The sequence below is a fragment of the Arvicanthis niloticus genome, chromosome 1 (assembly GCF_011762505.2).
Source record: "Arvicanthis niloticus isolate mArvNil1 chromosome 1, mArvNil1.pat.X, whole genome shotgun sequence".
Lineage (NCBI taxonomy): Eukaryota > Metazoa > Chordata > Mammalia > Rodentia > Muridae > Arvicanthis > Arvicanthis niloticus.
Window position 1 is genome coordinate 55789168 of NC_047658.1, and position 16438 is coordinate 55805605.

Genomic DNA, 16438 nt, shown 5'->3' on the forward strand with positions numbered 1-16438 from the left:
GATGTATTCAAATGCTAATTCTGTACACCAGTCAATTTTGTTGCCCCAAGAAGAATGAATTTTCATGTACATCAGCTTTTGTTTTGCAAACCTTGCACTCGAATTATCTGAGGTTGGTTAATAAAAGTTGCTGACAGTCTATAGCTGGGAAGAGAGGTAGGCAGGACAAAGGTTGCTGGGCTTGGGATTTCAGGCAGAGACCATGAGGGAGAGCAAGGAGAGGATGAAGAGGAAAGTCTCCATGGGGTGATATGGACCCTGAGCGTGTGGTTATGAGGGCCAGCCTGATGAAGCAGGAATGCTACACATGACAAGTAATAAACGGGTTCAAGGCACGAAAGCAGAAAAAATAGCTTTGAGGGCTAATATCTGCCCAGCTTTGGTGCTTTAAAGCTAATTATAATTCTTAAGGTCTCTGTGTCCTTTATTCTGGTAATAGCTGGTTAAAAAGTAACTGTTGCTGCATTGATTTCAAGCATTAGTTATTAACTGCAGAGTGTTTAAGTCACACTACACCAAGACCTTCACTGGGGCAGAGGGGAAAGCGTGCTAGAATTCTGGGCATCAACTTCAGTCCTGGTTCTCCTCTGAGGGGCAGGAAAATAAGAGATCAAGATGCTCCCCGTGTTTGGAGCCCGTCACTGGGGGGGTCTCAGTCCCACCTTGGCTGGAAGTTGCTGCCTGGCTGGAGGAAGGACAGAAGAGGATGGTGTCTTTGTGTCCAGCCTTCACTGAAGGCTGCTGCCTCCTGGGCATACAACTTTCTGCCTCCTTTTGCATCCATCCCTTCTGTTCACCTTCCACCTACTATCAAGCAAGTGACTGACGACTACTACCACCGAGTATATATGATCATTGATCATTTGGGTTTTGGGGATGGTGGGGAATTAAGAATCCATGTTTGTACTCACACATATGTATATGCATGTACTCATGCATACATGCATGCATACATACACCTACCCTCACACGGACACATGCATCTTCACCCCTCCATGCATATACACACGAGTGCACACATGTAGATATGGCCGTATGCACGCATCAGGGACTGGTGTCATAAGAACCTGAGACAACCTCAGACAAGTGCTAGTTTAATAGCAGAGGCTTGTCCTAAGGACAACTGCATGTCACTCCCCTGAAGAGAGATGGGAAGTGAATGTCCAGGAGCTAAGATGGGTGAATACGGAAAGACTGACGTGACTGGTTTCTCAGAGTATCAAATCCCAAACACCAAGACCTGGCCCACCTCAGCCATGTGCACCCTGTGTGTTGCATCAGTCTGTTTTTCTGGGCTTCCATCTGTGTGGAAGGAACAGGAAGAAGTCAGAGGTGACAAAGAGCCTTTTCAGCAGCTCAGCACAAATGCTAAACACCCATGCTTGCTTAACTTCTTCAGGAAGTTGCTTTTGGATGCTCTTAGCTGAAGGCTACTGAGCAAGCAACTCCTCGATCCTCCCCACAAGCACAGGGCATGGGAGGATCTTTCCTAACTAGCTGGCCTACTGTTGGCAAAGCTGACAAAACTAAAGAAAGGGCTCGTCGGCTCACATGCGTGGTCAGCACTGCCCTCTACCGTCCACAGCGAGCTTTTCAGCCTTGCTAGTGAACACCTGGTTTAGAAAACTGACATGTGTTGCTACTGCAGCTGCTGCAGGTGTCCTCGGGGCTTTCTGGACAACATGACTTCCAGGAGTTCCTGAGGATGACTGGCCTGAGACAGCAGAATGGCCCACTCCTGAACTAAATGCTTTTCTGTCTTGTCAACACTGCGGGCTTTCAGAAAAGAAAGCCACCCCAGTCAGCTGGGGGTGGTTTGCAGAGGAGAGTGACTTTGCTTCTCTGCCTCCCCTTTGTCAGGGCTGTCTCCTGGGGGTGCTTCCCAGGCTCGGGGGGTCTAGTTTGTCTCCTTCTTCCTTTGTATCTGTCCACTGTCTCTTGCCTACCTCTAGCTATGCTTTCACGCTTTTGAAGCTCGAGCTTTAGGCTCCTGGGACTGGCTCTCCCCTTAAAGCAAGAATGGTAATGCAAGCAAGCATCTTGGCTGTCATAGGCCATGTCTGGTCATGGTGGTCAGGGGGGAGGTATCAGCTTTATTAGCTGTGACCAGACATGTGACTCAGAAGGTAAACGAAGACTAGAAAAGACCAATGATGAATGACTTGAAAAGCCCCCAACTACCTCTAACAAGGCTCCTTAGTCTGTTCTGCTCATCCCAATCGAGAAAGCTGCTGGGTGCCCAGCCAGGGGACTGTTACTGTAGATGGGGTGGCTCTCACGTGCTATATACATAGTTCACCAGTAGGGAGGATTTAGTGATGGGAGATTTAGGAAGGTTGACAGTGAGGCATAGGTGACACCCTCATGAACAGCCTCACTCACAGGAATTCAGCTGCCTCAGAGCCCTTGCTGAGCACAGCCCTGTGTACACAACCACATGTTGAGAAGGAACAAAGAGGGATGAGGGGCAGAGAAGAAGGCAGAATCCAGAGAGGAAGTGGCTTTTCCTAAGATCCAAAGGGGGAAGATTCTAGAATAGAGTCCAGGACTCTGAATAGTTGGCTTGTTTGTCTATTTCCATGACTTCTTAGCTAGGTAGCCTGAATTGGCAGGTGTGAGGCCATATTGGGAGAGATAAGCCTAGGGGCAGAGATCTGGCTTGGACGCAACACAGGTGCTAAGCAGGTTAAGGCTAGCATTGTCCTTCTTCTGCCAAGGACCTAACACCCCTAGCCTGTAAGCACCCTCAATACTTTGAACACAGCAGCAGCCAGGTCCTCCTTAGCCCTGTGCATCTGGCTCTACTCCCATTTCTCAATCTTCCTTTATTTTCATCAGATCTAGGATCAGGTAAGGGTGTGGCACTCATGGGGATGTCTATGGTCTCTGGATAAGGAGCACCCCTCGTCCACATTGTGGGATTGACAGGGAAAAATGGAACACCCTCAATTTGACTGAAACCCCAAGATGAAATAGGATCATCTTTTTGGCCATCTGGATCTCTGGCTTCTCATATTTGTTCTGCTCCATGTACAGTTTGACCAGCAGATGGGGTAGAAGACGAATCCAGTTGTACCAAGTACACAGGGGTGGAAGATGTCTAGAAGGAGAGCTGGTCCAGGAGCCAGTTGATGGAGAAGTATCGGAGTAAGAGTTTGTGTCCCAGATGGCGTGCGTGCTTGAAGCCGTTGGACTAGTGTGAAAGCCAGGCTGCAAGGGACTGGGACAAGCTGAATAGCAGCAGTAGCTCAGCAAGGCCAGGTCAGAAGGGATGCTCTGACAGAGGGATGTGGCAGGTTCTTAGAAGGATCCCTTAGTGTCAAGAGATGGGGAAAAGAAGGCCATGGGTTTCAGGATCAGCCGTGACTGAACCCGAGTAATGGAGACTGGGAATTCCAGTGGCCATGGGTGGCAGACACAAGGGCAGTCTTCAGTATGCCCATCTCATTCCACAACCTCTGTCATCCTAGGCATAACTTCCATGTGCTTTAACTCACTGGGACACCTTTGTGCCCACATGTTTGCATGTGTTGATTCCTTCACCAGGGTTACACCTGATACAATATCGTAAGTATGTGGTATTGGAAATCACAAGGGCACCACTGTCCCCAACCCACGGCATCAAGCTTAGCAACACACAGAGTGATGGCTGTTTCCTGGCATGGATGTATGGCTGAGTGGAGTTGTCTCTCTCTGCCACAGCTTAGCATGCCATGAGCTTCCTCTAGTGTGTTGCTAGCCCAGGGAAGGAGAAGATTCACGATCCAAAGTATGGTGCCCTTCTAATGTGCATCACATTCACAGCACAGTAAAGTCAAATTACAGCAGACGGAGAAGCAGGTAGACCTCTGTGACATCCAGGCCAGCCTCGTCTACACAGTATGTTCTAGATTAGCCAGGGTTACAAAATGAGATCCGGTGTTTAAAAAGAAAAAGTCTCAAAGTAGTATAATGGAAGCATCTGAAATCACACTTCTTCTGTATTGCCTCCATGTTTGATCTGAAGAGGCATGACCTGCCCATAGCTATGATCGCTATTGCACTGTGTCCACAAGTCTGTCCTACAGACCTAAGCTTAACTCCAGAAAGGAGGAGCCATGGGTTGCGGGAGAGAACAGTCATTAAAGCACGACAAGCAGTGTTTTATCCTTAGCACTCATGTAAATAAAGTAGGCTCAGCAGTGCTTATGGGATCCCTGGGAAGCAAGAGTCCGAGCCTAGCCAAACCAGGGAGCTCCAAGTTCAGTGAAAGACTCAATCTCAAAAAGTAAGGTGGAGCAACTGAGGAGGACTTCAGATGTCACCCTTTGGCTTCCACATGCTTTCACATGCCCGCACACACACAAAAGAGGGAGCATGTCACAGAAAAGGAAGTGAAAGGTAAGAGAGGAAGTGACTTGAGATCACAAAACCAGGAACTTGCATGGCCAAGACGAGAACTCAGTTTTACCTGTCAGCTCCATGGATATGGAATGTACACGAAAGGCAGGGGTTCCAGGCTGGGAACAGCGAGGGTTGCTTCCAGGCTTATGTGCTGCTGCTACAACAGCTGCTTGACCTTGGCCTGACCTTTAGGAAGCCCAGTCCACTTCTTCTACACACTAGCTTTAGCAGGACCAGGAGACCAGGCACAGTGACCACCACAATAGGATGTGCAAGTAGTTACTTCTCTGCTTCACTTAATGTCCAGAGGAAAAGAACGGAATGGAGGCTGTGCTACCCTGACCTGAACATGGCAGGGATGCACCCCATAGTAACAGAAACCCAGAGTCTCTCCTTTTCTTGCCCCTTCACCCCATAGGGGTTTCGGGTTGCAGCTAGAGCCTATGGGGAGAAGGGAGCCTCAAGCAAAGCAGTTCACTCATATGTGAATAATCAGCAGAGGAGAGGGCTGTGCACGTACTTGACATTGGTGTTGGTGCAGATGACGTACTCGATCTCATCAGAGTAGGGGTTCTGGAAGGTGAAGCTGCTGGTACGGATCAACAGCCACTCCCGGTTCTTGGTGCGGAACCGATACATGACCGACAGCACTTGGCCCTTCAGCTTAACCACCTGCAAAAACATTTGGACAAGGAAAGTCAGCAGGAGGAGGAAGAGAGAACAGCAAGGCAGTGTGGCCGGCCGCTGGAAGGTCAGCAGGACCACAGAATAGGGTACTGCCGCAGCCAACGGCAGTAAGGAGGGGTAGGAGAGTAGGAGTGACAGGTAGCAGCTAAGCTCATACTTCCATCTGCTTCCGCCCCAGGGCCACTCTGTCATCCCATGTGAGAGACCAGTAACAGTCAGTATTTTTAATTTAGCGGCTACAGTTCAGATGGCGAGCATCCTATATGCAGGCAGTGCCTGGTACAGGGCAGCACCAGCAACATAAGAGTTGTCTTCCTTCTTCCTCCCTCCCTCCTTCCTTCTTCCTCCCTCCCTCCTTCCTTCTTCCTCCCTCCCTCCTTCCTTCTTCCCTCTCTCCCTCCCTCCCTTCCTTCCTCCCTTCCTCCCTTCCTTCCTTCCTTCCTTCCTTCCTCCCTCCCTTCCTCCCTCCCTTCCTTCCTTCCTTTATTTTTTCCCTTGGGCATTAGGTGCTCTGGGGCTGAGTGCTAGGTGCACAGCTATAATGCATCATGAACTTATTTCTTAGATGGACTTAATTCACATAAAAATTTTAACCTCTGTTTGACATTGTAAAATGGGTTCAATAAACTCTCAGGAAGGACGTGAAATAAACTGGTAAATCTGTATGCATTATTTATTTGAATGTATCGATCTGCCACCACTTTCATGTTGCAGCATGGTTTCCAGAGTACTTTCATGGACACCTGGAAAGGTGGCTTCACTATTTACAGATGACATTACCAGGATGCAAAGATTAATTAAGTTCTCTGAGACCAGACAGCTCTAGTGGCAAAGAGGGACAAGAACTGTGATCTTATGTCCAAGTTACAAGCTCATCTCTCTAGAGATAGCTTGTTTTTTCCTCTGTTCATTCACACAATACAAAAGTATGTAAAGACACCCGCCCACTGGCAGCTGGAAGCATCCAGGTATTAGTCTCATGAAAGAGAAAGAAGTGGGAGATGGAGACGCTATTGGAATGACTAACAGACCTTGCCTGCATGTGATTGTCCCCAAGAACAAGCTAAGGCAAGCAGAAGTCCTTCCTGTAGGCATGCAGTCTCAGATCCTGGCAATGTAAGTCTTCAGTCTTTCTGGGTGTGTTCACAGGTGGATTGTTGACAAGAATAGGGTCTGATTCTAGAGCCAGGCAAGGCTGGACTCCTAACATCACTGTGTTTGCAGCCTGCTTCCCACTGTACAGCCCAGTGTCTTGCATACAGTAGTACTTAGAGCACACCTCATGAACTGGCTACATAGCCCTGAAGCAGCCAGATGACTGACTTCTCCCACACTGCCCCTGGGGAAACCAGGCAGAGTCTGCAGAGTATCAGACAAGCCCCTCTTAGGGAATAGCCAAGAGAAACAAAAAACAAACAAATGAACAAAACCCAAGAAAGCAGGAAGAGTGCAGGGGTCTTCTTTGTTACCACCTAGAATGAGGCTGATGAGATAAAGTGAAGCTGGTCTACTTAGAGGATGTTGTCTCAGAGAGCTGGTCCCTGTCTTAGTCACTGTTCTATTACCGTGAACAGACACCATAGGACTTGGTAAGGAACTTGCTTACGGTTTCAGAACCTTAGTCCATTATTATCATGGCATAAAGCATGGCAGCAAGCAGGCACGGTGCTGGAGAAGTAGCTGAAAGCTGCTTCTTAATCCATAAGCAGAGAGAGAGAGAGAGAGAGAGAGAGAGAGAGAGAGGGACTGAGAGAGAGACACTGAGAGAGAGAGATATGGGGAGGAAAAATGAGGGGAAGAGGGGGAGAGAGTGAAAGAAGAAAAGAGAAAGAGGGAGACAGGGAGACAAGGAAAGAGACTGTGCCTGGCTTGGGCTTTTGAAACCTTCAAGTCTACCTCCAGTGACACACTTTCTCCAACAAGGCCACATCTATTCCAACAAGGCCATCTTCTAATCCCTCTCAAATACTACCATGTCCTACATGGGCCTATGGGGGCCATTCTTATTCAAACTATCACAGTCCCCTAACTGGGACTGGCCTCTTTCCTCACAGGGGCCAGAAGTCAAAGTCACATCCTCTCAGGTCAGTAGCCTGAAGTGCTCCCTGGGCGCATAGCACAAATAGACCCATGTCCTCTGTCCTGAGTGTGTGTACCTTCTGTTTCTTCCAACAGAAAGAACTAAAGGGGTATGAGAGTTTTTCACTGTGTTTCACAGACTAGCAGTAGAACCCACCTTGTAAAAGCTGGGGTATGGTGCTGAGAGTAGAGAACAGAGAAGGTGGTGGTGGTGGTGGGGTGCCAGCCCTGCCTTTCCAGCCTATGGATCAGCTCAGCAGAATAACGTGTATTAGGAACACAAGCTTCAGAGCTGAAAGATACCTACCAAGGCTTTGCAATCATAGGAAGAGATATGCATGCTTTGAATACTTGATTTCCCAATCTTAACTCCCTGTCCCCATTGCCAAAGTGAACGTTCTGTTCCAAAGTCCAGGTCACCTTGCAGGGGATACAGAGATGTGTAGATAACCACAGCTCACAGAGTCTGCTACAAACTCACAGTCAAATGTCAGGGGCCACCAGGAGGGCTAGGAGTTGGGAATCTATTGTTGAAGTCCTGATCTGAATGAAGGATTCCGGAAGGGGAATGAAGTTGGGGAAAGAGTTGGAGGGTAGGAATGGTGCTGGCAAATGAGATTCTTGCTCTCCTTCTAGAAAGCATGGCACAGTTGTGTATAGGCAAGGAAGTCAAGGAGTGATGGGGGATTGAACTGTACATGCAAGGAGGGCTGGTAATACGACCCAGGTCTAAGCTCAGAGTGGCATCCTATAGTCCTTGACTCAAGTGTGGGGCTAGTAACACAAGAGACTGCAAAGATCCTAAAACCTAACTTAGCCTGGCTATTTATGAAAACAGCTGTCATGGGTATCAATCATCATAGTTACCATTGTCACTTTATAATCATTACCGTCACCTTAATCATCACCATCGTTACTGTCTTAGTCAATGTTCTATCACCGTAAAGAGACATCTGACCACACAACTCTTATAAAGGAAGGCATTTAATTGGCTTACAGTTCTGAGGTTTAGTCCATTATCATCATGGCTTGTAGCACGGTGGCACACAGGCAGACATGGTGCAGGAGAGTAGCTGAGAGTTCTACCTTTGGATCCACAGGCAACAGGTATAGAGAGAGACCCTGGGCCTGACTTGAGGATTTGAAACTTCAAAGCCGATTCTGATTGACATACTTCCTTCAATATACTACACCTATGCCACAATAAGGCCACACCTCCAATCCCTGTCAGATAGTGCCACTCTCTGAGGACCAGTACTTCAAATATATGAACCCACGGGGGCTATTCTTATTCAAAACACCACAATTACTATCACCATGATCACTATTACAACCACCACATCACAGTCATGGCCATCCTCACACTAATTACTATGACCATCACAATCACTGTTACACCATCATGGTGACATCACAATCACCATCACAATCATTACCATCACTATCATCGCTGGCATCATAACCATTACTGTCACCATTACTGCCATTATTATCACCATCATCATCACCTCCACAATCACAATCACTAGTCTCACCATTATCACCACCACAATTATTACCATCACCATCATTTTCACAGCCCTTACCATCATCACCATCACAAGCGTTCACAGTGATCACAGTCAAAGCCATTACTATCATGACCATCAATACCATCAGTCATTACCATTGTTATCATTATTACTGCCACTACCATCACCATAGACATTATTGACGACTACCAGCCATCATCATTATTACCAACATCTGCCACCCACCCTGCCCTTGGTCATAGAGTAAGACTAGGTCCTCCAGAGCATACACTCACATCTCACCTGGGCTTCCCTCTATCCCGTGTCACATTTGACTATGCAAACTACAAGAACCCGGCAGGTTTGAAAAGAAAAAAGAATTGGACATCTCATTTCACCCAAGTAGCCAGCTTCAGTGGCTCGTACCAGCTACCTCATCCCTTAGTGAAAGGGAAACCAGGGCTGTGGCTTCAGAGGTGGAAGCCCTGGCACAGGCCCAGGACACATGGACAACAGCAACTGTAGAGCCACAAAGACACCCCAAGGCACACCCAGACTTGGCCTGAGTTTGTGTTCTTTGGGCACTGGCCACCATCAATGAAGGGGGACCAATGTTGATAAAGGGAAGTGGTTTGTTCTTGAGAAAGCTGAGTCAGCCCTTGAGCTCTTGTTTTAAACAAAAGCACTGAACTGCCCAGACAGGAAGGCCATAGAACACACACAAGTTCGGAGTTTAGTGTGGTGTCAGTGTACCTTCCCAGGGGGCCAGGAAAGTATCCGATCCCAGAATCCCTTTCTCAGTGAATTTGCCAAGAAGTCGAAAATGGAAGAGAGAAACTTTGGGTAGGTTTCTACTTCATGCCCCTTCTTTTTGTTTAATTATAATGGCAGTGGTGGTGGTTGACACTCAAAACTTTCTTAGTCCTATTGTCTACTAGGAAAAACACTGTTGTAGTATTCATGGAGTAGGGTTGGGGATTCCATGGGGAAACACGTGAAGAAGGATCTGGATAGATTCACATCCTTACACTCAGCAAATGTTGCACAAAGCATCCTGGTAAAGTCTTACTATTCTGATTTCACATTTCTACATGGAAGCCACATGCTGTAAGATCTGATCTACTTAGGCAACTTGGTTCAAATATACCCTCATGAAAATGACGTGCACAAGAACAGGCCTGGGGTCTGCCCACAGTAAAGCCAGGTTTAAGTAAAGATGGAACGAGACCAGGCCTAGGTGAAATCTGAACTTATGGGAAAAAACTAGTACTTAACTCTAAGTATATGGACCATTGTGGGCAAGTTTTAATGAAAACTGTGACTAAACCTAGTATTCATTTTTACAAAGACTTGGCATGAAATGATAACAGAGACACAGCAAGGAGTGGCCTGCAAAGTCAGGTAGGGTGGCCTGCAAATGTCAGATAGGTGGGGACAGGGATGACAGGAGAGAGCAGAGAGACATCAATTTTGTGAAGCTGTACCAGGAGGGCTCTGTGCCTAAGAGATGCTGAACTTCATTCTGAGCAATGGCTGGTAGTGAGGGAGAGGTCACCGAGAGAAGAGGCAGTGTACTGGGTTTGGGGGTTTCTGGCCCTTGGAGAGGTGAAGAGCTGCCTGGGAGAAGGCAGGCATGAAGCTAGAAGACAAGTGAGCTGGAGTGACCCCGTGGTTTAGGTTATGAAGAAGAAGTTATATGGTTGATGTCAGGCCCTCTCATCATTACTGCAGAAGCCAACTGAACAGGGTCCAGGAAGTGGAAGGGCAGCCAGAAGTGGAGGGAACTGGAAGGAGTGACATCGGGAGAGCAGAACTGAGATCAGGGAGGATGGGGGCTCCATAAAGCTGCCCAGGTAGGTTTGAAACTAGAGGGCCAGGTGTCTGCAGACCGGGAGGCCTTCCACTGCCTGAGCCTGAGATACCTGTAGACAAGTGCTAAGATAAGCCCATACTCCAAAGGATGGCAGCATACTCCTCTCTTGAAAAGTGACCCACAGGTCTCTTCTTATGCCCATTTTCACCTTTTCCAGCAGTGCAACACAGTCTGGTGGGATGAATTCTCCCCTTCTCCCAGGTCAGCTGAGGAGTTGACAGGCCTCATTCTTAATTAGCTCTAACTCACCAAAGTGTGACACTTCGGCCTTTGCTTCAGCGAGCCTCTCCTGCCCCCTGCCCCCACAGTCTTTCCTCCTGTGACCTGTGCTATGGGTGCCGGTCTGATACTGTGTGCACTATCATGGTGGCCACTCTGCCAGGCTGCCTCTCCCTCACTATCCTTGCCTCAATTATTCTCTTTTTGAGTTGCCTCCCGTGTCTAATTCCCACAGGTCCTGCACAGCTCTCGAGCCTATCACTCATTTTTCAAGGTCTTCTGATGTACCCTTGTTTTCATTTATTTTAGTACCTGGGCTTCCCAAGTGGCTCTTCAAAGTATTGTTCTGTTTATGTATTAAAAGGAATTGCTACCAACCTTCATGGATCTTGGGAGAGAACTGAGGCCCTATAGCATGACACAGAAGGCCTGAGCTGACTGTTCTCACTGCCTGTCACTACCTCCTTGTCAGCCCTAGGATCCTTCTGGCAAGCCACATTAGTGTGTCTGGCACAGCCTCCCTCCCCCTCGTGTTCTCATTTCTTTTGTATTCTCCCTTTACAACTCATGTCAGCTGATCTCTTCTCTGGGAGCTGTTTCTTCTCCCAGTCACCTTCTTTAGCCTTGATGCTTCAGGAAACTCCTCAGAGCCTGTCCTCCACTCCTGCACATAGCAATGAATTCCTCATGTACTTTATACCCTCATGCTTGGAATCTTGCCCAGAATAGCTGGCTGACATTGTAGTAGAGCTTGGTGGCTCACAGTAGGCCTTCATCCCTCTATCCCTCCCTCTCCTCGGGTACCTCACTAGGCAGGGACAGCAGTAGCCATGAACAATACCTGTTGGAAGCTCTCCCGTAGGTGGCTCTGATCCTCAGGGTGGCAGAATTCCAAAATATCCTTTCCCAGAAGGTCCTAAAGGGGACAGACAGCTTTAATAACCCCAAAGCCCGCTCTTTATCTCTTACCCCTACCCTGGTGACAAAGGTGTTGTTTATGTCCTTCCCTTGAGCCCACCTTCTCTTGCCTGCCCACCACAATCTGAAATATAACATGCTCTTCCTCCTCCTGTGGGCCAAGGAGCTGGCTTCCTTGCATTCATTCTAAATTCCCCTGGCTCAGTCCTCACTTACTTCTAATTTTGCTTGGGCGCTTGATCAGCAGCTTTACAACACAACTTTATTTCTGTTTGCCTTGGAGAGGCAAACTGCAATCAACATAGTTTTAAAAACTTCCAAAGAAAGCTCAAGGACAGACATGCTGCCTACAAAAACGAAAACTGTTTAAGTATGGAAACCAGTGGCTGAATGAGGCTATAATAACTGTGCTTGCCTCAAGTCTGTTCATTAATGACCTTCACTTGTCTATGTGCTATTTGAAAGACCCAGCCTTCATCTAAAACTTGTGTTTCACCGTGGATAGAAGCAGAATACAAAAAACCATCAAAGAGCAATTTCGAGCATGCTCTAGGGAAGTGTCTTAAACAACAAAGGATGTGAGCTGTCTCAGGGATGAGGACCCGCAGGAGCACGGGATGCTTGAAGTGAGCCGACTCATCAACACAGGGCAGCTCCTATGCCCCAGGAGTGCCAGACGCTCAGGGGAGCTGCTGGAGGATGCATAAATCTGTCCAGAAACGCACTGCTCTCAGGGGTCATTGGCTTTCACTTTATTCTATCTGAGAGGTCACAGTTTGCATAAATCTAGTGACAGAATTATAGAAAGGCTTTAATAGTTTTGCTTTGGACTGTTCCTAGTTCTAAAATTTACACACAGGGCTGATTCCAGCACAGATAAAAGTTAAGTAAATAAAATAAAAATACATGTGCAATTAAAATAACTCATGTTAACATATCCTAAAGCGTCCTAAAGTCTTCTCCTTAGAACAAAGAGCCATACATTTCTTTCTTTTTTAATGATTTTTTTATTTTTAAAAACTATAGAAAAGGTAAAAGGATATACATAAAATAAACACCTGTATATCCATTGCATTGATTCAGTTATCGTTATGTTATTAATATTTTCTTTTAAAAATATTTTCTTTATAAATGTGTGCATACAAATGCAGATGGGAGATTTTCTCTCTCTCTCTCTCTCTCTCTCTCTCTCTCTCTCTCTCTCTCCCTCTTTCCCTGTTATCTCTTAACAATAAGTTGTAGATCCCATAATACTTTTCTATGAAGTCTTTCAGCATTAATATAATAAATGTCTCATCATACTGCAAAACCCAAACACGATCATACCTAAGAAACCAATACTCATTTGATAACATCTCCATACTCCTCACACTTGTCCCCTAGGTGTCTCCTCTAGGCAGAGATCCTCAGGCTTAGGACATGGATCATGCTATTGTATCACATGTGCTTGTGCTTCCTTGGCTTCACCTGGGTGGCTCATGCCTTTCTGTGTTTCTTATGCCACTGCCTTTTCAGAAAGGATCCAGAGAGAAGATCTGAAAATATGTCCTAAGTAAAAAGATTTCCCCAAAGGACTAGGCAAACACCCCTCAGGTATCTTGACACTTGTCAGACATACAGAAGCTTTGTAATTAAAATAAACTGATCTTAACTCCTATCCTTTGTGATGATGGTATTGTCTTACAATGAACAGTTTGGCTTGTGAAGGGTGCCAGCCTAGTTAAACAGGAAATCTGGACTCCTATGTTATTTTCCTATGATGTCATTGTGCTGAACCTTTAACAAGTAAGATAAATACCTTTTGAGTGAAGTTAAATCTTTCACCAGTATCAGGAGCTCAGGGCTAGCCACTGACCTGGGGCTGGTAGCCAATCACACTGATGCATCTTGGGTCCACAAATGTGATGATCCCATCAGAGTTATGCCGTGACAGGAACTCTGTGGGCACTGACATGCCACTCATGTCCATGCACACAGGAGAGCTGGTCACCTGAAACAGAGGGTTGATAACGATGCAGATGAGGACATGGTAAGAATCCACATAGCTTTTACTCCACACATCCTGCTGTGTCACTGGAAAGAGGAGCGTGAGGAATTGAATTAATGCTAGGCTGCTTTCTTTACATTTATTAGGCAGTGGGAATAATGAATATTTACAACAGGCTATAATGCCCTAGGGCACTTGTGATGTTAAGAGATACTGCACACTATGCTGGCAAATCGTTGGAGTCAGCAAATGTTATCTTCTTCCTCTCTCATCACTCCCTCTGTAATTGGTGCAGAGACTAGGAAAGTATGTATTTTTGGACTGAATTCACTCAGCTACTCTTATTTTACACACCAGGGAAGAGAATCTGGTTTTATGTGAATGAAATTGCTTATTTGTTTGTTTGAAAATAGGCTTAGAATATCAAGGATGTGAAACAGGAACCTTTTGGACTGTCAACTCTGCCTGCCTTCATCAGTTTGGAAAACACCCTAACTGTCAAAGGAAGAATGAATGAGCCAAGTGACTAAGTGGCTACTATGTATCAGATATCAAATAAAGTAAAACACTGAAAGCTTTATTTATTTACTTAATGTGGATAAGTGTTTTGATGGCATGTATGTCTGCACCACCTATGTGCTTGGTGCCTGAGGAGGCCAGAAGAAGACATCAATTTTCCCTGGGATTGGAGTTGCAAACAGTTGTGAGCTTCCATGTGGGTACTGAGAATTGAACCTGGGTCCTCTGGAATAGCAGTCACTTCTAACACCAAGCTAACTCTTCAGTCTCAAGTAAATTAAATTTTAACAAGACAGGGTCCCTACTTCAGAGGGTATGCACAAGCTACCCTCAGTTAACTACAGCAAACAGTTTCTGGGATGAGGTGAGAACTCTCTGCTGTGAGAGAACACAGTGGGAAGCAACGGTTAGTATTAACTAAGGGGATTGGCAGTCATTTAGCTAGATCTCAAAGGAGAGAAGGTAGGAAGTTCATAGAAGGAATTTTGAATGCAGAAGGGTAACTAAAAAAACACAAGGTAGAAGAAACAGCTTGAAAATCCCCACAGAGGTGGGGAACCATGAGGTAGCTTCATGAAAACGGAAAGATGTGGTTTGGTAAAAGGATGTGGGAAGATGGGGAAAAGGGAAGGAGAGGAGAATGGAATGAGCTTGAACTTTGTCCCACAAGGCCCTCGAGGGACTTTAAAAGTGGTCAGCAAGGATGTGAGTTCTGGAGGAACTCATCTGTAGTGACTGGTGTAGGTGGGAGAGAGGTCTGTTAACCCTCAGCACAGAAACGTCTTGGTGGTATCCCTAGTGATACACCTTTTTAAAATTCAGGTTTTGACCCAGAGTGAGACACATAACCCCACAAATATTGAGTACATAGGAGTTCCAAATGAAGAGGCACCCAAACAGTCTCTTGTCCTGTTTAGTGTAAACAAGCCCTGATTGAAGATGAAAAAGACAGGCTTTTTGAGCTTGCCTTTCATCCCAGCACTCTGGAGGCAGAGCCAAGTGGATCTCTTAAGGTTGGGCTCAGCCTGGTCTACAGAGTGAGTTCTAGGATAGCGAGGGCTACACAGGAAAACCTTGTCTTGAAAAACCAAAAAATAAACAAACAAAAAGACAAGCTTTCTGCTCACCTGGAGCCTCCCAATTGCCACCAGGCAATATTTACTGCCTTGGCCGACATCAGCGTCTTCTTCGGGTATGGTCATTCCTGAAATGAGACATGAAACATCATAAACATGCCCAATATTACTGGCTAAGTGGGGAAAGCACGCACAATTTTATTTATGCAACTGAAAATGCGGATCCACTGCTGCCACTCAGAGCTGGGAAGTTAGCCAGTGACTCAGCAGCCCCACACTGATGCCTGTTTCTCTCTGTCTGACAATGTCTGATGAGTTCATGATACATCGCCATCTGCGTTTGTGGATGGGTGACACAGAGGCAGGGGAGGAGGATAAGATGCAAGTCATTCATCTCTATATATGCACAGCTTCACCGAAACACCAAAAGGAAGCCTAAATAGCTCCTGTTGATGACGCAAACAATTCATATTTTGTTGACAAGGGATCAAAGGCCATCAGAGGTGGTGCACAACTTGTTAGGTCCCCCCCCCCCTTTTTTTTTCTTGTTTGTTTGTTTGAGGCAAGGTCTCACTATGTAGCCTTGGCTGTCCTGGAACTTGCTATATAAAGCAGGCTGGCCTTAACTTAACAGAGATCTTTCTGTCCCTGCTTCCTAAGTGTTGAGAATAAAGTCATACACTACCGTGTCTATTGGTGCACACTTGTAATCCTGTCACTGAAAAGGCAAAATGAGCAGATCCCCTGGGGCTTACTAACTAACTAGCCAGCTTTATTACTTGCTGAATTCTAAGCCACTGAGAGACCCTGTCACAAACACACAGAGAAGGTGAATGACAACACCTGAGATAGCCCTTTGGCCTGAACATACATGTACTTAAATACACGCACACAAACCTGTCCCAGTATATACACAAACATATATGAGCACAGATACACACAGTACATCTTTGAAAATCTCCAGAACTCTTCACGGAGCTAGCTCTCCCCCAGTTTCTTTTCAGAACTGCACAGCACTCTTGTTGTGCTGATACGCCATGTTTATCCAACTATCCCTCAGATGTGAATGGTGAGGAGTTTTCTGTACTGTGCGGTTAGAAGCAATGCACACTCTAGCATATGTGTAATTTTTTTTAATCACTGGTACTGTACCTGTTGGATGGCAGTTCTCTAGAAGTGGGATTAC

At 46.3% G+C, this 16438-nt stretch overlaps 1 protein-coding gene across 10 annotated transcripts in view; it reads right to left on the reverse strand.

Moving 5' to 3' along the window:
* The window catches only part of Arnt2 (aryl hydrocarbon receptor nuclear translocator 2), a 169922-nt gene that overhangs the window by 24394 nt on the left and 129090 nt on the right, over positions 1-16438 (reverse strand). For all 10 annotated transcript variants that reach the window (XM_076937188.1, XM_034510402.2, XM_076937176.1 and 7 more), the window contains exons 9-12: positions 15304-15380; positions 13526-13660; positions 11594-11668; positions 4904-5055 (exon numbers count right to left, since the gene is read on the reverse strand). In XM_076937188.1, coding sequence (XP_076793303.1) covers positions 4904-5055; positions 11594-11668; positions 13526-13660; positions 15304-15380 — 439 coding nt within the window. The remainder of the gene's footprint in view (positions 1-4903; positions 5056-11593; positions 11669-13525; positions 13661-15303; positions 15381-16438) is intronic.